This window comes from Pteropus medius, unplaced genomic scaffold, assembly GCF_902729225.1.
Source record: "Pteropus medius unplaced genomic scaffold, Ma_sr-lr_union100, whole genome shotgun sequence".
In the NCBI taxonomy this organism is placed as follows: Eukaryota; Metazoa; Chordata; class Mammalia; order Chiroptera; family Pteropodidae; genus Pteropus; species Pteropus medius.
In genome coordinates, this window is record NW_024342469.1 from 5,393,872 (window position 1) to 5,415,404 (window position 21,533).

A 21,533-nucleotide genomic window follows, 5' to 3' on the forward strand; every position below is an offset into this window, starting at 1 on the left:
TCACATTGGCCATCTTCCTGGCCCTCGTCGGGTAAGAGTTGCCTCATGGCCAAGCTGGAGCTGAAGGACACTCACCTGGGCTCCAACCCCGGGTGCCATTCTCTGAGTGGCCAGGTCAGGCCGGGCTCTCAGGAGGCTTGGCCAGGGGGGCAGGGAATGAGCCTCCATGGGCTGCAGGCATGCCCTAGGGACAGGGGTCAAACCTCGGTCCCGTGTGAGAGTGGGGCAGCCACAGGAGGCGGCGGCCACATGAGGAACTTGGACACTGCCTCATGTTCCTCCTCCGCCATGACATGTGTGACCTTGGGCTTCTGTTTCCCCTTCAGCCGATGGGAAGGTTGCACCGGATGGCCAGTGGGTCCTGTCTTCCTGCTCCAGCTCTGGGGCTGTGACCTCACTAGCCTCCACCTGCGCCCACCCCACAAGTGACTGGTTCTCGGCAGAGCACCCCAGGTTTCTAATGGCTGGCTGCTTACCTGAGTCTTGGGAGTATCCCCTGGTGCATTTAGGGAATAGCCTGGGGTCCCCAGATGCTCAGAGCAGAAGCCACTCAGCCAAGCCTTGCTGGTTAGAGGATGCCACCCAACAGCATCCCTGACAGGTTCCCCAGTGTCTATTCTAAACGCCCTCAAGACAAGATGCTCCCCAGCCCTTGGAATTCAGGGAACATGGTCTGTCCCTGGGCTCAGCGTCCGAAGGCCAGCCAGGGCCCTTTCGGCCTCTCCAGTGTATCCACTTTCAGGGTTTGGTGGCAGGAGATGGCGTTCCTGCAGCCGGCCGGCACAGGGAGTGTGGACAGAACAATGCTGGGTCTGTGCAGGCTCGAGGCCCTGCAAAGAGGCCACAGAGGCAGCACCTTATGCATTTATTGGATGGTTTGTCATTCGTGGCTTGGAGTCTTGGGGACGTCAGAAGCTGGGAACCAGTCCAGCCGGAGCTTCCTCAGGAGCTGGGGGACCCAGCCCCCAGACCTTCCCTCCTCGCTCTCCACTCCAGAGGCCTCTACAAAGCACAGACAGGCGCGCCCTGTGGGCCCTCTGGCGGGAGGGGCCTTCCCCAGGGCGGCACCGGCGCAAGGTGCTCCGCCAGCGTGGGGAGGGTGCAGGAGGCAGGGCGGCTCATTCCAGAAGGTCAGGGCTTCTGGCTGCCTGGACATCTCCCCTCCCCGGGACAGGAGGGTCTGAGAGCAGCCGGGAATCTGTGACCTCTACAGGGTCGCCGAGGTTAGGGAGGGAGGCTGTGCGGAGCAGGGTGCTGTTGGCTGTCTTACCAAGGTATACAGCACTCTCCTTCTGGGCCTTCTCATCTCCCTGGGAAGGAAGAAGGCACAGTGAGGACGGGGTGGCTCTACACTGTACAGGTGGGGAAGCTGAGGCCCCACTGCGCAAGAAGTTGGGGGAGACCAGGATTCAGACGCGCTCTGCTCACATCATGTCCGCTCCCCTCAGCCCCACCCTGCAGTGTTCTGGGGCTCCCAGAAGGACCCACGCCCTCGAGGTGTCCCAGCTGAGGAGCCAGGCTTCCCTACCGTCCAGCCTGGGATCTCTGCCGCCGCCTCCTCAGCCGCTTCTTCCCCAGGGCGAATGGGGCTGGCTGCTTCCAGCCTTGGAGACCTCGCCTTCCCGTCATCCTGCGACAGGCTGTTGGCCTCCTCCTTGGGGGCCGTATCACTCGGTCTTCCAGTTGCCTCGGGGGTCACAGCCTGCTGGGAGGGACAGGTGGGCGTAGGATGGGCCGAGGGGCCCGCAGAATGCCCCGTCCCTCCCCGTTCTCCACACTTTGTTTTTCCAGGGAAGTCCTGCCCTTCTCAGCTCGAGCTGTGGTAGGGTTGGCCGGTTTCCTGGAGGGGACCCTGCCACTCTGCCGGGGACTCCCAGCCATGAGCCAGGGTTCCCTGGGCCTCACGGGGCTCCGACGGGAGAGGGCCCCAGCCCCGGCCCCTCGGCGGGAGGCCTCACTCACCTTAGGGGCTGGCTTCTTCCCACTCTTGATTCTGCGTCTCTACAGAGGGAAACAGCTGTGAGTGGCCGGGAGCCCTTCCCTGGCCGGCCTGTCCTCTCACTGTGTCTACCAAGTATGCCCACGACAGTCACCCCACTCCAGGGGAAGAAGGGCCCCGGCCCTTACCCACCTGAGCAGTCACAGGGTAGCACTTATTCATCGGCCCCCACACCGGCCTCAAGGTCTCCTCCACGGGCTGCAGGACAAGGAGAGGGAGGAGGGGGAGGGAAGGCTGCGGCAACATCTGAAAGCTGTGAAATCTGCACACACGGACACCTAAGGCTACTGGGGACTGAAGGAGAACCTCAAACAAAAAGCGACCACGTCTTTAGAAATATAAAAGTTGGCATTCGTGAAACGAGAATTGAACGATTGTATTTTAGAGCCTAACGGCAACTTCTAATTCTTGAAAAGTGAAAATAGGATATGATAATGGGACTGGAAAATTCAAAGTGTAGAAGATAAAGTTGAAAAAAAATTTTCCCCAGAGAGAACAGAGAAGAAAGGGTCGGCCACGGCCGCATCACAGATCTTTCGGAAACAGGGAACAGGTGGCGGACTGGGCCGGCAGGAGAAATACCAAAGAAATACATTCGTTTTTCATCAAGACACTTCCTAAAGATGAGGGACATAAGTCTACAGCAGAGAAGGACTCACCAAGCATCCACGACAATGGATGACGGAGACTCACCCCAGGTTATGTCAGTAAATTACAGAACAGTGAGGACAAAGAGAACCTACAAACTTCCGGAGATACAAAGAAAAAAGTCTGTTTCAGAAATTCGATTGCATCGGACTTTTACATACCAGCATTTGAAGCCAGAAGACAACGAGAATCTTCAGAATCGGGGAGAAAATTATTTCTAGTCTAGAATTCTATGCTTTGCCAACTCTTGGTCGAGTAGGACTTAAGACCCTGTCAGACATGTAATATCATAAGACTGCCCCTCAGGAAGCGACTGGAGCTTGTGCGCCACCAAAATTAAAGAGCGACGTGGGGCAGTGAAGGGAGAGCCCAGCCCAGCTGAGCAGCGGCCTCGTGGGCATCGCTCCGGACCGGAGCAGGAGGACGCGGCCTCCAGGCGACTATGTCTCCGTGAAAATGGCGACGCTGATAAATCACCTAATTTGTCTAAATGTATTGCAAGGAGATTGGTATTTGAGAGTTTGAGAGATTATAGGTACAGAGCGAACTAAAATTTTAAAAAAGGCAAAACCAAAATTATGCGCAGAGAAGAGTAAACTCGGTATACCACATGACGTGGCTCCGAATACTATTGACATGACTTTAAAATGTAAATCTTCAATATTGGTCTAATGCAAATTATGACAGACGCCTAGTAGAATGGCTAAAAAGAAAGGCAAGGGCTGGAGGTGACATGGAACAGCTGGAACTTCGCGTTGGGTGCTGGTGAGAACGCAAGGTGGGCGCCAGCCGCTCTGCAAAAGTTAGTTTCTTAGAAAACTAAACACACGTACCACATGGTCCAACGATTCCAGCGCTCGGTGTTTATCTAAGTGAAAGGGAGCCTAAGTTTCATCACCTATAAAGTGGGAGCTGCTGGGTCGCTGCGAAGTTTAAATGACATAACAGATGGGCAGCACCTAATCCAGCACGTGGTCCTCGGTGGGCAGCCGGCAACCATCCGCGTTCCCCCGACGCGGGCCGGGGGAGGGTCTCCCGCCACAGGCTCTTAGATCTGCAAAATCAGGGAGGGTATGCGACCCCGGGCGGGTGCCCTGCTCACTGCCACCCCACACAGGAGTGTAGAACCACACTCCAGGGCTACTCACGTGCACTAGGGCCACCTGTTCCTTTGCGTTTATCCAGGCCACTGCCCCGGGGCCTTGAGGTGACCATATGGCCAGCCCACAAGGGGTGGGGCCTGGGTTTCGACTCTTTGCCGGAAGCAGGAAATGTCTCCAGAACCCTCTCACACGCAAACGCACACGCACACGCACACGCACGCGTTGGTTGGCCATCTGAGGGCCAGGAGCGAGTCCCAGCCTCCGGGCCCTGTCGCAGGTCCCTACCTGCAGGGACGCCCCAGCAACCTCGTGGGCAGGGGCTGTTTTCTCTACGGACCTCTGCAAGTAGTAGTACAGCCCTCCTGCAGGGAGGAGAGGAAAGACCAGTAAAAACACTTCCGAGAGCGATGTGATCATTTTAAAGTGTCAGTGTTTACAGTATGCCGGAAGTCATATCCTTTTAAGCTATTTAAACTCGTGATGAAAGGTATTAGATATTAACTTAGAATGGGTGAGGGGATATATAGTTTTTCAAAGGATATACAAGCAAAACTTTGAAAACCATTGCTTTGGGACATAATTAGGTTGTGTGGGTTTTTTGGTCTGTTTGTGGAGGGTTTTCTTTGCGGGGGGTAGAGTGGGTTTTAGAGTTAGACATGGGCTCAAATCCTGGGTTCACTCTGAAGGTGCAGAGGGAAGGAAGGGAGGAAAAAGGCCGGCCGGGGCTCTGAGCAGTGTGGCCAGCCCCGGGGGAGCCAGGTACGTGGCAGCCTCGGGAGGGGGCCTCTGGGAGCCCTGGGGGAAAGCTGGAGACTGGGGTGGCTCTGAGGGAAGAGCCGGTGTCCTCAACCCGCCCTCCCCAACCCTCCCCAGCGCCCAGGCCCTCACCTGCGAGGATGAAGATCTGCACCACGTACAGGGACTTGAAGAGCCTGGAAAGAAAGCAGAGCTGAACGTGAGGCTGGGGTCTCTCGTGCCCTCCCGGTGAGGACTAGCTTTCCTCCCCAGTCCAGGCCCCAGGATCCGCTCCGTCAGGGCGCAGCCCGTCCACGCTGTGGTGGATACATTTGTCCGCGGTAGGTAGCAGGGGCTCGGCCTGGGCTCCCTGCTGACTGGCCGGCATGACTGCGCCTCTGCCACTTCCAAAGCCAGACGTGGAGCCTGGAGCACAGAGGGGCCCCCAGCCCTGCCCCTCTCCTTTCCTTCCTTCCTTGGGTCCATCTTGGCCCTCCAGCCAGAAGGCAGGGACCAGGCCTTGGCTTCGTATTCAGAGATGCGCATTTGGCGCTGGATTAGCCCCACCCCCCGCAGCTCCTCAAAGTCCTCCTCACTCTGAGCTGACAGATTCATGTTCCACCCACCAGGACCAGGCCCTCTACCCGGACCCTGAGTTCCAGGGACATTGTAACAGTCAGGGAAAGGGGCACGGAGAACCCTGTTTTCCCTTCCTCTTGGGTCCAAGTGGGGTTTCCCTTTCCTGGTTATCCGGATGCGGTGACAGGGCCCACCTAAACATTACCTCTCTCTCTGGTGGCACAGACCGAACACCATTTTCAGTCTAAGAAGAAAAGGTGGGCAACAGTCAGTGTCTCTCACAGGCCCAGGAGCCCCGTGTTCCTGAACCACAGGGCTTGCAGGAGTCACGTTGGGGTGGGGGCGGGGTGGCAAGGAACCCCACCGGCAGGGCTCAGCAGGGGATGGCCTGCTGGTCACAAACAGAGGTCGAACTCAGGATGCAGTGGGCTAACCCTTGGAGCTCAGAAAATGCTTAGAAATTCCTCCTAAGACCTCAGGGTGCCAAACAAAAGATGGTTCCAATGCCCTCAGAGCTGAAAAGGTTAAGTCCCAGGGCACCGAATGGGAAAAGGGGGTTGGGGTAGAATTAAAGAGAAAGGTGAGGCTGTGTTGGACATTTCTCAGTTCTCAGGCCTTGGTAGAACATTATAATAGTAAATAATAATGACTAGAAACTTCCAAAACTTTAAAGTGCTTTCTGGGTTATTCAATATTTCGAGAATAATTTGGGGAGTACTGGGAGAAATCCCTAGCCTCCTAGAAACATCCTGTCTGGAAACCCCCCCCCTTTTTTCTGAGTGGATGTTTAAAGGAGGAAAGGGGTGAAAATGAGTCCTGAGGGAGAAGAGAAGAGGGGGAGAAAGGTGATGCCAAGTAGGGAAGGAAGCCAAAAACGTAGGCTAGGAGTCAAAGACAATTCTTACCTTATTGAGGGAGCCTTCAAGCCTACTTTCCAGCTATGCCAACCCTGATGACGTCAGTGACCTGCAGAGTATCCTTCGATCATATCAGTGTCCAGCAGCCGACTCACCTCCAGGCCCCAGGACCGAGCCTGAGAAGGGCACTGGAGCCAGTTAAGTCTGGGAGTCCAGTGTACAGCCCCTCCCTTTTGCAAGGAGAGTGGCCTCTGTGTGTGACATCACGTTTTAGGGAGCTTTATGACAGGACGCCCTCTCCACCCTTGGCCAGAGCAGTATGTCGATCGCCTCATGATGACTTTAAACCTCCCCAAGTCAGAGGCAGCACCTTTGCAGGCATCTCTTCAGTTCCGCTCAATGCCGTTGATACCACCTGAGCACCTACAATGTGCCAAGCTCTGTATGAAGTCCTGTAGGGACACAGAGACACAAAGGTGTGTGAGATTCAGTCTTGTCACATAACACAAGAAGCATGTTTTCTGAATCAAAAACAAGGACACAGCCTGACAATTTCTAAGTGTCATTCATTCATACAACCAGAGTCTGCTGAGCTCCCATTTTGGGCCAGGAATAATACCAAGGGGATAGAAAGATAAACAGGATGCAGAGACTTCCTTTGAGATGCTTGAAGACATCAAATAGATATCTTCTAATTCAAGACAATAATTTCTACCCTCTCCAAATTACTATAAATGTAACTAAATGATAATTATAAAACTATGGGTGGTTAAAACTGAGCAATGCCTGAATTTCACATATACATGAAACATTAACCATGATACATCATATTCTCAACCATAAAACAAATCTCAATAGATTTTAAAAGACTAAGTACATTATTTGTCCACAATGGAATTAAATTAGAAATCAGTAACAGAAAGGTCCCTGGAAAGTCCCAAAATATTTAGAAACTAAACGATACACCTTTAAATAACATATGGGTAAAATAAAAAGTCAAAAGGAAATCAAAGTATTTTGAAATGGATGAAAATGAAAAAATATCAAAATTGGGGGGACTCAGCTAAAGCAGTACATAGAGGAAAACTTATAGCACTAAAATACCTATATTAGAAAGTGAGGTCTCAAATCAATGACTGCAGTTTTTACCTTAAGAAAATAGAAATAAAAGAACAAATAAAACCCACATAAGTGCAAGAAAGGAAATAAAGATCAGAGTGGGAATAAATAAAATGGAAAATAGAAAATCAATAGAAAAAAATCAATAAAATCAAAGGCTGGTTTTGTGAGATCAACAAAGTATATAATCCTCTAGGTAGACTAGATTAGGAAAAAAAGAAATAAGACACAAATGATCCATACCGAGAATGATGAAGATGACTTTGACACAGATTCTGTAGATAGTAAAATAATAATAAGGGAGTACTTTTGAACATTATGCCAATAAGTTTGACAATATACATGAAGTGGACAAAATCTTTAAAAGACACAAAGTACCAAAGCTCATGCAAGAGGAATTATACTACCTGAACAATCTTATATCTATCTATTAAAGATATTGAATTTATTTAACTTTCCCACGAAGAAAATTCCAAGCTCGTTTAGCTTCACTAGTGAATTCTACCAAACTTTTAAGGAAGACAGAATATAAATTTTACACAAACTCTTCCAGAAAAGCAAGAGAGAATACTTCCCAACTCATTCTGTGAGGGGAGCTTTATTTGATACCGAAACCAGACTAAGATTGAAAGAAAACTACAGCTCAACATCCCTTATAAATATAGATACAAACATTATCAATGAAATCTTATCAAATTGAAACCTAAACATATAAAAGGGATAATACATCATTACCAAAGGAGTTTGTCTTCAGGAATGCAAGAGGTTGGTTCAACATTGAAAAATCAATCCATATAATTCATCATATTAACAGACTGAAAAAGCAAAATCATATGATTATCTCCATAGATGTATAAAGAGTATTAAACAAAATCAACATCTGTTCCTGAAGAAACTCTCAACAAACTAGGAGTAGTTGGGAACATCCTCGACCTGATGAAGGATGTCTATGAAAACCCTAGAGTTAATAATATACTCAACAGTAAAATACTAAATGCTTTCTCCCTAAGTTCAGAAATAAGATAAGGATGTCTGCCCTCATGACTTCTATACAACATCGTACTAGAAGTTTTAGCCAGTGAACTAAGTTAAAAAAGAAGTAAAAGGCAACCAGATTGGAAAGGAAGAAGTAAAATTGTCTTTATTTGCAGACAACATGGCTGTATATAAAACTATGGAATCATCTAAAAAGCTACTACAGTTTAACAAGGTGGAAGGATGTAAGATCAATTACAAAAGTCGATTATATTGGTCGTAAACCTAAAACCACTCTAAAAATAAAAATTCTAGTTCTATTTAATAGTAATGAACAATTGGGAATTAAAATTTTTAAAAATACTTTTTGTCATAATACCAAAAATATGAAATACTTCCGGAGAAATCTGACAAAAGATGTGTGTGATGGCCTGTATATTTAAAAAGTACATAACATTACCAAGAGAAATTAAAGAAGACCTAAATAAATGAAGAGATATACCATGGTCATGGATTAGAAAATTCAACATTGTTAAGATGTCAACTCTAAAAAAAAAAAAAAAAAAAAAGTCAATTCTACCCTCAAATTGATCTAAAGATTCAGCAATAAAAATCCCAGCAAACTTTTTTGTTGTCGAGATCGAGATGCTGTTTCTAAAGTTCATATGAAAATACCAAGAACCTATGATAGCCACCTCATATGGGACCTCAAGCCAGAGACACTCTAACAAGCTTCATCCGGATTTCTGGCCCACACAGACTGTGAGATAATAAATATTTATTGTTTTTAGCTGCTAAGTTTTCAGGTAATTTGTTCATAACAATAAATAAACATTCTAGAATACAAAATACAATATACTGCATTAGGAACGCACTGATGGGCTTACTAGTAGGCTAGACACAGCAGAAAATAGAATGAGTGTGGGAAACAGGTATAAGATGCTCTGTGAATAGCAAATGCTCTGTTCCCTAATACAGAAGGCTTGTGTTTTGTTAGGGACCGAATACACATACACATGCTATGTGTAAAACATGCTGTGTTCCTTGTTTTGAAGATTCACGTGCATAAAGATGTCATTTCTATATTCAATGCAATCTCAATCAAAATTCTTATAAGATTATTTTTTAAAAAGTGACAAGCTGATTTTAAAATTAATGTAGTTTTAAAAATGCACAAAATTGCCAAAAATTTTTGAAAAATAAGACTTGTTTTAGGGATACCAAAATACACCTAATTAAAATTGGGTGGTACTGACTAAAATAGATAACTCAATGGAACAGAAATTGACCCGTATGTTTTTAGAGCCTTAGAATATGATAAATACATATTTTGCTTATATGAGAAAAGGAGTTAGGATAAATGATTATCTATTTTTTAAAAAAGATTGATTTCTATTTATACTACTAAAATGCACCAAAAATCTAGATTAATATAAAATGATAAATGCTAAAAAAATCTAAGTATTTTTTAAAAGAACATGTTTGTAACCTTAAGAGAGACCTTAAATAAGACACAAATATTTATTCTGCATAAATATTTAAATTTCTATATGACAAAGCTGAAACAAAGTTGAAAACAAACAAGGAATGTGGTATTTGCAGAATATATGGCAAAGGATTAATATAGAGACTATATAAAGCATTCCTACAGATCAGTAATACAATGAAATAGGAAAAAAAAGCAAAGAATATGAAAAAATATAAGTGGACACATAAAAAGCTCAATTTCATTGGTAATCATGAAAATTAAGACAACAAGGAGTTATTACTTTCTCCCCTTACATTGGCAAAAATCTGAAACCAATAAATTAAATACCGAAGTGGGTATAAGGAGCCAGACCTTTCAACCTCCAGTGAGTGACAGGGCAATTCGGCAATATCTACTTAAAATGTACGTACCTTTTTGCTTCAGCAATTCTACTTCTAGTTCTCTATTCCAGAGAAATATTCAAAGAGGCATAAAGGAGATGTGAATGAGGATGTTCTTTGTTTTTAATTGCATTGAATTGGAAACTAGCCAGATCTATGAATAGAGGACCAACAAAAATATGGTATGTCCATATCAAAAAATGACGGAACTAAAATGAGGCAGGTCTATATAACCTGACAGAATCATTTTGGGGACATTTAGTGAAAAGGACAAGCTGCAACACAACAGGTAGGGTAGGATTCAGATATATAAATAAAATCCTTCCTCCCCAAAAGCTCAGTCCACGAACTCAAATGTGTAAGAAACAGTGAAATGGCCTATTTCTTGACTTAAAACAAAAATTTTAACTCCAAGCCCTCGACTCTTCAAGTTAGTGAGAAATGAATAGCAAGTAACTGAGGCATTGTTACCCTTCAGCCCCAATCCAAAATTTTGCCCAGATGCCAGGAGCGTTTGCATTCCCAAGGCTTCATAAAGACAGGGACCACATGTCTATCTTCTCTATGTCCTCTGTATTTGGCTCAGTGGGTGGCAGAGAACACCATGCACGCAATGTCTGGGAAAGGCATGCCACAGTCACGCAGTGGATGAGTGCCAGGGCCAGAGTCCCCGAGTCCTGTCCACTACTCTGTTCTCCTGACGACCTCTTAGGCCCATGCTTTGTAGGAACTGGCAAACTTCGCTCCCACGGTGTGGGTGCAAAGGCCAGGGAGGAGGAACAGTAATGAGGCGCTCCTACTCCCGCCAGCCAGAGAGGCATCAGGGGAAGACCAGCGGGGAGCTAGTCACTAGGCAGGGCCCCCAGCCCTTAGTGTCAACTGAGGCTGCGTGGAGAACCTGAACTTCTACCCCCACTCACAGTAACAAGGAAGCTCGTCTACTTCCCCTGCTGGTGTCGAAGGAAGCCAGTTAAAAGAGAAAGTTTACTTAAGACCTAGGGCTTCATAATATAATACCCAAAATGTCCCGAGTTTCAATAGAAAAATCACTCATCATACCGAAAACAAGGAGCATCTAAAACGGAATGAAAAACGAAAGACAGTCATTAGGTGCCAACAGCAAGATGACAGATATGATAGAATTATAAACATGCTTCGACAAGCAATTATGAACATGCCTGAAACAAAATAAAATAGAGTCTCCTGAGAGAAACGTTAAATATAAGGAAGAACCAGGTGGAAATTTCAGAACAAGAACTGAAATAAAAAAACTCAGTGAATGGGTTCATAGGCCAAAAAGAGAGAAAATAACCAGCGAACTAGAATATAAAACAGTGGAATTTACCCAATCTGAATAACAGAAAAAACAGACTGAGGAAAAAATGAGCAGAGCCTCCGAGAGCTGTGGGACTTAAAAAGATCAAGCAGCGTGCGAGGAGAGGAGAGAGAGGGCAGGGCTGAAAAAAACGCTGAAAGAAAACTTTCCAAATTTTGTAAAAGGCATAAAATGACAGACCCGAGAAGCTGAGCAAATCCCAAGCGAGATAAATCCAAACAAGTCTACATCAAGATACATCATAGTCAAACTTCTAAAAACTAAAGAAGAAATCTTGAGAGTAGCCAGAGAAAAATAACACCATACCTATATGGGAAAATCAATTTAAATGACAGCTGATTTCTCATCAGAGGCCAGAGAGGCCAGAAGGAACAATTTTTTAAGTGTTGAACTGTTAAACCAGACTCATATCCAATGAAAATATCCTTCAGGAATGCTGGGAGAAAATCAGGAAATTCTCAGATAAAGGGAAACTGAGAGAATTTGTCACCAACTGATATGATCAACTGACTTTTAATAAGGGTCCAAAAGCAATTCGAGGGAGAAAAGCTGGCTTTTTAACAAATGGTTCTGGAGTAATTGAACATCTGAACTTTCACCTAAATCTAACACCTTATACAAAAATTAACTCTAAATAGATCAGGTACTTAAATGAAAAACATAAAACTTTTTTTTTTTTAAATCATAGAATATCTTCTGGACTTAAGGATAGGCAAAAGGTTTTTAAATTTGACAGCAACGGTGCAATCCATAAAAGGAAAAAAATTATAAATTGGCTTTCGTCAAAATTAAACTTTTGCTCTGTGAAAAATCCTGTTGAAGAGATTAAAAATAAAGCTATGGAGTGAGGGAAAATATTTGCAACCCACATATCTGACAAATGACTAGTATCTAGAATGTATAAAGAACTCTCAAAACTCAACAGGTTAACAAATAATCTAATTGGAAAATGGGCAACAGATATGAAAAGACATTTCACTAGAGAGACTATAACATGGGAAATAAGTGTGTGAAAGGCTGTTTAAAACATCACTAACCCTTAGGGAAATGCAATTAAAACGAGATATCGCTACAGAATGGCTGTTGCCGTACCAAATGCAGAAAGAGGATGTGGAGAAACTGGATCTCACTCACACCTTACTAATGGGAATGTAAAATTGTACAGTTGCCCTGGAAAACGATTTGCTAGTTTCTTCGACAACTAAATGTGCAGCAAATATATGGCCGAGCAATTGCACTCCTGGGCACCAGAGAAATCAAGACTTCTGTTAAAGGCAAACTTGACATCAGCTTGGAACCGGTATCAGGGACTGACTCTAAATTCTTTTCACCGTATCACCACATTGCCTCTAATTCTATAGAGGATATTTACTTTCTGTTTTGCGCTGTCCTTCCCCAATTTTCTAAAATCATTGTTTTTAATAAGGACAAGTAGGAGATTTTCTTTTTTAGTGTGATGAGAACAAGAAAGTATCATTAAAATACACTGGACTCTACATATTTGAAAATCATCAGAGACTTTTTTCAACAGCTTTATTGAGATATAATTTACATACCATTTACCTTATCCTTCATCTATTTAAGTGTACAATTAATTTTAACATTTTACAATTAAATTTAGTGTTTACGAAGTTGCACATTATCATTATTTCCATCAGCCTAAATAGAAACATCACGCTACATCTACTCATTTCCACTTCAGCCCCTCACAACCACTAATCTATTTTCTGCTTGTATAGATTTGCCTTTTCTGAACCTTTTGTATAAACGGAATCATTTGATATACGTTCTGTGTCTAGCTTCTTGCACTTAGCATAATGTTTCCAGGTAGCATCCTGGCTGAAGAGTATTCTGCTGTATGAATACAGCACATTTTGTTTATCTACTTTTTTTTTCTTGTCCATGTACCTGATGGACTTTTGAGTTGTTTCTATTTTTGGTTATTGTAAATAATGCTGCTATGACCATTTGCATACAAGTCTTTGTGTGGAAAACTGTTTTCATTTCTCCTGGGTAAATATGTAGGGCTGGATTTGCTGGATCATATAGTAAGTCTATGTTTAACTTTTTAAAAAACCGTCAGACTGTTTTCCAAAGTGGCTGTACCATTTTATATTCCTAGCAACGTATGAGGATTCCAATTTCTCCACTTCCTCACCAACACTGATACTGTCTTTTTTATTCTGGGTATTTTTGGTGAGAAATGGTATCTTATGGTTTTGACTTTTACCTAATGACTAAAGATGATGGGTGTCTTTTCATGTATTTATTGGTCATTTCTATATCTACTTTGGAGAAATAGCTATTCGAATCCTTTTCCAGTGAAAAAATATTTTATTTTTTAGAGCAGTTTTAGGTTCACAGCAAAACTGAATGCAAAATACAGAGTTCCCATATACCCTCCCCCCAACACACACCAGTGACACACACATTCACAGCCTCCCCCACTACCAAGAGCCCCCACCAGAGTGGTACGTTTGTTACAACCAATGAACCTATGCTGACATCACTGTCAACCAAAGTCCATAGTTCACATTACGGTTCACTCTGTGGGTTTGGACAAATGTATAATGACATGTATCCATCATTGCAGTATCGTACAGCATGGTCTCACTGCCCTAAAACCCTGCATTGCACCTATTCAACTCAGCCTCTGGTCACCAATGATCTTTCCATTTGCCTTCTTCCAGTATGTCATATAGCTAGAATCACACACTATGTACCCTTTTCAGACTGGCTTCTTTCACTTGGTTATATCCATTTACGTTTCCTTCATGTCTTAAGGGCTTGATAGCTCATTTCTTTCCAGCACTGAAGAGTATCTCATTGTACGTACCACAGTTTATTCATTCACCCGCTAATAGACTTCTTGGTTGCTTCCAAGTTCTGGCAATTACTAACATAAACATCTATGTGCAGATTCTCTGTGGACATAATTTCAATTCATTTGGGTAATACCAAGCAGTGTGATGGCTGGATCATATGTTAAGAATGTTTAGTTCTGTAAGAAACTGACAAACTGTCTTCCAAAGCGGCCATATGATTTCGCATGCTCACCAACAACAGTGATTGAGAATTCCTTCTACTTCACATCCTCATCAGCATTTGATGTCACCTTTGCTCGTTTTTAATTGAGCTATTTGTCTTTTTATTATTGAGTTGTAAGAACCTTATACATATTCCAGATACGAGTCCTTTATGAAATATATGATCTGCAAATATTTTCTCCCAGTTTGTGGGTTGTTTTAGAGGCCTCCCTTTTTTTTAATGAAAAGGAAGATTAAACACTAAATTCATGATAGTGGTTACTCCTGGAGAGGCAGGAGCATGCACCAGGTTAGAATTACACAAGTAGATATCGTATAGGTGCCATCAGAGGTAGAGCGCAGTCTCTGGAGCCAGCTACCTGGATCTCAAACCAATGCTGTCAAAGCAACTCAGTCTGTGTCTCAGTTTTTGCTGCTGTAAAGTGGGCATAACAGCACTTACCTCACAGGTGTGTTGTGAGGCTTAAACAAGGTAATGTGCCTTCAGAGCTTAAAACAGTGGTTACGAGGTACATAGCATGCTTTATAGAAACCTTAATTATATTGCCATTTCTTAAGTTGGGTACCAGGGTTCAAAAGTTTCCATTTTATTATCATGCTTTATCATTTACATATGTTACATGCTTTCTTTTGTATAACTCATTTACACGTGCAAATGCGTTTTAAAAGGTAATAAAGGGAGAATAAAATCTCAAATTTAAAACCTTTAAGATGGGAAAGACTGGGCTAGACACAGGGCCATACTCCATGCTAGCCCCAGACTCAGAGCTCAGCTCAGCCCTGGCCCCTGCTCCTTCTCCAACACTCACAAGCTACCTGTCAACTGCACTTTCAGAAAAGACCCTGAACCCCAGGCAGGAGTCAGTGGAGCGGGGAGAACCTAACAGAGCAAGTGATCTAGACTCTGCACCACCTCAGTTTCCTCACCTGGTGAATGGGGATGCTCACAATACCTACCTGATCTATCAGATAACGCAAGACTAGGTAACTCTAGCTAAGGCACCGCCTGTCATGTTGTTGTTATTTTTCCTTCACACTTGTAAGCTGCCCTCATGTTCAGAGATAATCTCAGCAGGAAAATGCCAAGAAAGAAACGAATACCCAGAATGGACGCTCTAAGTCTCCTCCCAGCTCCAAAACTCTGGGCTGATTTTTACAGAGATCCAGAGTTTGGGATGGAAATATCCTTGTCCAAAATAGGGTTAATGATATAACCCACCCCCGCCCCCATAAGTGGAAAAGCGCCCAGAAACAAAGGCCAGGAAAGCGCTTTCACATCTACACCGCGCTTCTAAAGAGTTGGTTCATAGTGGGAGAAGAACTGCAGGAGGGCCGCAGAGGGGCCAGGTCAGCGCCACGGTACCCCAGGCGCCATTACCTGCCGCAGCCGTCACCTTACGGCCCGCGGTCTCCGCCCCGGAAGCTGACAGGGGAAGCTCGGCTCGGCCAGCGTGCCAAAGGGCGCTACCACAGGAGCGGCGCGGCCAGCTCGCGGGCAGGACGCCCGAGCCCAAGCGGCGGCTCCACTGCCCCGCGCCAACGGCGCCAGCACGCGGTCCAGCGTCCGGCGGTCAGCGGCCAGCCTGGGGCCCGAGCGCCCCCTGGCGGCGCCATCGCCAGCAGGACGTCCAACGGGCGAGCTTGCGTTTGCGCGAGCGAGCATGCGCAGCCCGCGCCGGCCGATCTCGCCCACCCACTGAGTTTGGGGGCGTGGCGTTCGGTTTTAGCCAATGAGAAAAGGGCTGCGCTCGCAGGTTGAAAAGGGAGGGGTGCGGAGGTGGTTTCTTTAGCAAGATGGCGGCGAGCGGCGTTCCCCGCGTCGCCGCTGCGGCCAGCACCTCGGTGAAGCCCATTTTCAGTCGGAACATGGACGAGGCCAAACGGAGGGTGCGCGAGCTCTACCGCGCCTGGTATCGGGAGGTGCCGAACACCGGTGAGAGGCGTCGGCGTTCGCAGGGCCCCGGAGGCAGCAGCCCAAGGTCGCGGCTGTCCCGGCCTCTGAGTTTTCCCTGGCCGAGCTTCAGGGGAAGAGGGTCACCCGGGCCTTGGTGGAGCCGACCTAGCGGCGGCGCCCGTGTATGACCAACCGTGTCCAGCGTTCGCACCGCGCTCCTAGGCGCCCTCGGCGCTTTGGCTCCCATGTTCCCCCGTAATTCTTACCGAAACCTTGGGAGGGGGAGCAGGGACTGTCAGTGACATACTTATTTTATAGGGGGGGAACTGAGGCACCGAGAGGCGAAGTGACGCGCCCAAGGCCCAGAGCTAGCGCGTGGTGGATCTGGAATACAAAGTCAGTTCTAGCATCCCAGAATATATTTACAGATGCGCGTGGAATACGTGTGTAACCAAAGTAGCTGTAGGGTTTGCCCGATCATCTGATTCCCACATCCCCCACTGAAACAGAAACTGAACCAAAGAAGGGAAATGACTTTCCCAAGGTCATTCATAAGTCAGTAGCGGTGCCTTTTCCAGACCCTCCAGTGAGCTGTCCTCCCCACATCCCTAGGGGCTCCCAGCTCTTGCTTCCTATATTCTACTTGCCCCTTAGGAACTCTGTTCCACCCCCTGCTGTCCTGCCGTCTACTACTTCAGAACCCCGCAATCACTTAGATGTCACTCAGGGAACCAATCTTCACCTGATTAAAATATAAACTCCTGGGTGCAGAGACTTTGTTTTCTTATCTTGGCACCGCCCTCAGTGCTGCCCAGTAAACCCCATGAAAGAAAGGTTGGGGAAAATTCCATCTAAACTGTCAAGGCAGTACAGATGTCAGGGACTGGGTATTTTATTTTGTTGATTTCATGTATTTTAATGTAGACCATCAGGGCTAGTCTGAGGGGGAAGGTGATTTTCAGGGAGCTGAGCACCATAGCCCCCTTCAGGGCTGCCACTTCCCTGCCGGGTGTGAAAAGCAGGAGAATGTGGTGGTTGCTGGACTTAGCTCCAGGCCCTACCCCTTACAAGCTGTGCAACCCTGGGCAAGTTATTTCATCTCGCTGTGCCTCAGTTTCTTCATCTGTAAAATGAGGATAGTAGTACCTTCTTCAGAGAGTTAGTGTATTAGATAGGTGAACATACATAAGGTGCTTAGGATAGGGGCTGGCACTTAGGTACTCATTAAATATTGGCTGTTACTCTTGTGTTTATTATCATCATTGTTATTTATAGGACTTACTCTAGCAGGAGCCTGCTTGTTGAACCCAGTCCTTTGATGTGTAGAAACTGTGACTGCTCCACAACATCCCGTCCTCAAGCTGGCTCTTTGAGAGATTGCTGATAACGGGAGCTTGAACCTACAGTATACTAGGCAGAGAGAAACTTGAGTGAATTCAGGGCCTATAAATTCAAATGCCTTCAGGGGACAGGTGGATGGATAATAGGTGTGGGGAGTGACATGAGCAAGTATGTGTGGAGTGTGTATTCAAATTAAGATATTTTAAAACATAATGTTGGTGCAGCATTACTTCTGTGAATGCCCAGAACCTTTTCTTGCTGCAGAAAGGAGCAGGAAGTAGAGAACAGTTGGAATCGATTTATACCAGAGTTTCTCACTAGCAGCATTTGTACTGGATAATTCTTTGTTGTGTCGGGCTATCTTGTGCGTTGTAGGATGTTAGCAACTTCCCTGGCCTCTACCCACTGGATGCCGGTAGCACTTTCTCCTTCATTGTGACAACCCAAAATTTCCCCGACATTGCCAGGTGTTCTAGTTGTGGGCAGGTGGCAAAATCGCCACTGGTCTGAGAACCACTGATTCAGCCCAGACAGTTCAGCAGGCTACAGCTTAGGCTGTTCCTATTTGCCTTCCCACAGCCTCTCTCTCTGGTGGAGGGCTGTGACCAGGGGGTTAGGATGGGAGGAAGGAGTCTAGGATAAAGCTATGGAATTTGTCTCTCTAGAGACAAGGGTTCTTAACCTGGGAGGATGGGCACTCAGGGATCTGTGAACTGACATTGTAAGCAAAACTTTGCATTTGTACATGTGACACTTTCCTGAGAAAATTCATACACCCAGTGCCCTGGTGTGTGGTTCAGGGTCACAAGGAACGGGGATGATGGGCACCAGCTCCCCTAGTGTGCCTAAAGGCGCCTTGTTTTTTTCTCCCAAGGTTGGGCGGGATTCTAATATAAAAATGCAGGAAAGGAAAGTACTGATAGCAGGGAAAGATTTCTCATATTTCTATCCTTAAAAAAGCTCTGGTTGTAAATCTTAAAAAACAGAACATAACCTGGATTCCAGGCCCAAGTTTGCCAGGGACCCAGTAGTATGACCTCAGGAAAGTCCCCACAGTGCCCTAGGCCTCCCTCCCCGCAAGAGGCAAGATTCTAAATTCCAAGATCCACATTAGTTTATGTTTTTGTATCCGTCTTATTCTTTGCTGTTTTCTAAAATTCCTAATATGATACTGTAGTGTTTAACAATCAACTCTCTGGAGGAAAACCTACGTTTATAATGTTTATCGTTTTCCATGGTGTGAATACTCCAACCAAGGTTGATTTTGAGCTACCAGAGTGAAGTCCGTGAAGGCAGATTCGGGGAGAGGTGTGTATAGTGGGCTCCCCGTGAGAGCCCACACCAGCACACCGCTGGTTGCTGAGCCCCTTCTAGTGTGAGTGGCCCCCTGGCCGCTGTCACCTGTAAAGCTGGGGTGCAGTTTCTGTCACCTTGCCGCTGTTGAGTGTTCTGTGGTCTTTGCAGCATGGCATGGTCCTTCCCTCAGCAGCTTTGTTTTTCTCTCAAGTTATGAGTATAAAGATTCAAGCTTTGTCGATTGTCACTAACTCGCCCTAAATATAGTGGTTTTCAGAGCTGGTTGTGATAATTCTGTAGAATGGAATGGACACGTCACGGGAGTAACCACAACACAAGGTGTCCTCACCAACTGAGCGCACTGGTCTTCTTCCTCCACCACAGTGCTCGCACTAGCCTGGGAGCCTTGTTTATGCTGTCCCCTCAGCCTGGCGTGCCCCTTTTTCTGTCTTTATTCTGCCTACCACACATGGCCCTGTTCATGCCCTTGTCTTCAGCAAAGCCACTGAAGGCTAACTTCCAGGCGATGGCGCTACAAATGACTAAAACCTAATTTTCAAAAGGCATGCATATGCCTCATCTGAAGTCCCAGGTCACAGAGATGGGCCACTATTTGAGGACTTAATAAAGGGTTGATGAATGTTGTGATTTTATGTTTGCATTCATGAATAACAGCCCTTCCGATTAGAATTTAAGACCCAGAGACCAGGAGCTACAGCATAAACTTCTCTCCTGCCCCAATAACCTAATATGGCAGTAGTCGCTAGCTGGATAGAAGCCTTCCCTACCTGCACAAACCCTCAGCAGCGCCCCTCAATGCTAAGTCCGTGCACAAAGCTACACATCATTTTACCTTAATTTCAACCATCGTCTTTTGCCAAATGTTCCATATAATAATGCTAACATTTATTGAGAAGTTATTCCATGCCAAGCTCTGCTCTAAGCTCAGCATTGTCTTAGAATGCCCATAACAGCTCTGGAGTCGTATGTGTATCATTATCCTCGTTTCCCTCATCAGGAAATGTACTCAGGCACAGAGAGCTGATAGGACAGGGCTGGGATTTGAACCCAGGTTGATCATACCCTTGAGCTACACTATACTGTCCCTCAAATGCGGTGGTCTCGTCTCCGCCAACTAAGCTCCGTGGGGACAAGCACCACATCTCACACTTCACACCCTCAAGCACCCACCTTAGGATCTGGCTAATATTTGGTGAATATGAATATCCATTGGCTCAATTTTTTAAAAACATGCTTTAACCATATAATTTCTACCCTGAATCATGTGTTCTCTTTAGTGAACCTGTTCCAGCTAGATATCTCTGTGAAACAGGGACGGGATAAAGTCCGAGATATGTTTATGAAGAATGCCCACGTCACAGACCCCAGGGTGGTGGATCTTCTGGTCATTAAGGTAACTGACCCTTCCTGACCCTTTTAAAGAGCAGCTAATCTACGGCCATGCCACCTTGAACGTGCCTGATCTTGTCTGATCTCGGAAGCTAAGCAGGATTGGGCCTGGTTAGTACTTGGATGGGAGACCACCTAGGAAGACCAGGTGCTGTAGGTGTAAAATAAATGAATGAATGAATATAAAAAAAGTAATAATAAAAGAGCAGCTATTAGTACTTGGATGGGAGACCACCTAGGAAGACCAGGTGCTGTAGGTGTAAAATAAATGAATGAATGAATATAAAAAAAGTAATAATAAAAGAGCAGCTAACTTGTCCAGAGCTTTTCAGTCTTCCCAGATGAACATTTGTCTCCAGGTTTTAAAAGCAACTACTGGATCAGCAGCTGTTACTTAGTGTTTCAAAGAAACAGTTGAACTTGGAGGTTATCACCTGGTTAGGTAGTTTGCAAGATGGTTCAAGGGAAAATCCATTGGAACTTGTATTTTATAACTAAAAAAAAAGATGTAGAGAGGGAAGTTTGAATTCTTCTTGAACCTCATCCCTAGAAGTTACTGCTTCACCTGGTTGCCAGCTTACAGCTAGGAGAGGTAGGCTGGTTGCCTGAGTCCTGTGTAAATGGGGTCAAATCCTGGCCCCGATTCTCTCTCTAGTTGGTCACATTAGCACCGATGGGAGCTTTAGCATGGACCAGTAACTAACGTGGGAGAAATGTTAAGCAGAAATGTAACTTAAGCCAGTCAGGTTAGGCATCCTGGGGCTGGGGCCTGCCGACCTGGACGTCTCTCCTCAGACCAGTTAGCCACAGAGTTAAAAGAATATTTGAAAGGCCTCAGAGATCATTCAGTGCCACCACCTCATTTTTCTGATGCAAAAAGTGTGGTTTAGACAGTACATTACTTACCCAGAGTGACTCAAGTCAGTGCCAGAGCATAGAATGCCAGCTTTCCGTGTCGTATTCCTTTTACTCAGCCGCTTGGACTGAAGACCTCTCCCCTCACTTGTGCAGGGAAAAATGGAACTGGAGGAAACGATTAATGTGTGGAAGCAGCGGACACATATCATGCGGTTCTTCCATGAAACAGAAACGCCAAGGCCAAAGGATTTCCTGTCCAAGTTCTACATTGGCCACGACCCATGAAGTCACTCAGTGGAAAGGTGCATGTTAATGTTTAAACACTTTAGAGCACAAATAAACTCGGCATATGATGGTCACGTCATGATAGGGTTCCACTGGCGAACCAACGGGAAGCTCTGTTTCTGCAGTCTCTCTCACTTATTGCCTGAACAAGCGGGGCAGGGTGTACACACCACCTGTTCTTT

General features: G+C 45.7%; 2 protein-coding genes and 1 pseudogene across 8 annotated transcripts; 2 read left to right on the forward strand and 1 right to left on the reverse strand.

Moving 5' to 3' along the window:
• Positions 1-811: 811 nt before the first annotated feature.
• Positions 812-15,806, reverse strand: LOC120602935 (uncharacterized). Of its 7 annotated transcripts, XM_039863303.1 has the most exons (10): positions 15,646-15,794; positions 5,970-6,373; positions 5,270-5,308; positions 4,639-4,682; positions 3,796-4,112; positions 2,132-2,305; positions 1,963-2,001; positions 1,529-1,705; positions 1,271-1,310; positions 812-1,002 (listed from the first exon to the last, which is right to left on the reverse strand). In XM_039863303.1, the coding sequence occupies exons 3-10, from the start codon at positions 5,299-5,301 to the stop codon at positions 881-883; spliced, it is 945 nt and encodes a 314-aa protein (XP_039719237.1). In that variant the 5' UTR covers positions 5,302-5,308; positions 5,970-6,373; positions 15,646-15,794; the 3' UTR covers positions 812-880. The 7 variants fall into 7 exon arrangements, with proteins under 7 accessions (XP_039719237.1, XP_039719236.1, XP_039719233.1 ...); XM_039863302.1 differs by lacking the exon at positions 812-1,002 and having other exon boundaries at positions 1,009-1,310; positions 2,132-2,293; positions 15,646-15,806; XM_039863299.1 differs by lacking the exon at positions 812-1,002 and having other exon boundaries at positions 1,009-1,310; positions 15,646-15,806.
• Positions 15,807-16,023: 217 nt separating this feature from the next.
• LOC120602938 (NADH dehydrogenase [ubiquinone] 1 alpha subcomplex subunit 6) lies at positions 16,024-21,461 on the forward strand. The gene is made up of 3 exons (XM_039863309.1): positions 16,024-16,200; positions 20,097-20,212; positions 21,220-21,461. Exons 1-3 carry the CDS (start codon positions 16,062-16,064, stop codon positions 21,349-21,351), a joined length of 387 nt encoding a protein of 128 aa, XP_039719243.1. The 5' UTR covers positions 16,024-16,061; the 3' UTR covers positions 21,352-21,461.
• LOC120603047 (uncharacterized) lies at positions 20,250-20,368 on the forward strand (annotated as a pseudogene).
• Positions 21,462-21,533: the final 72 nt, after the last annotated feature.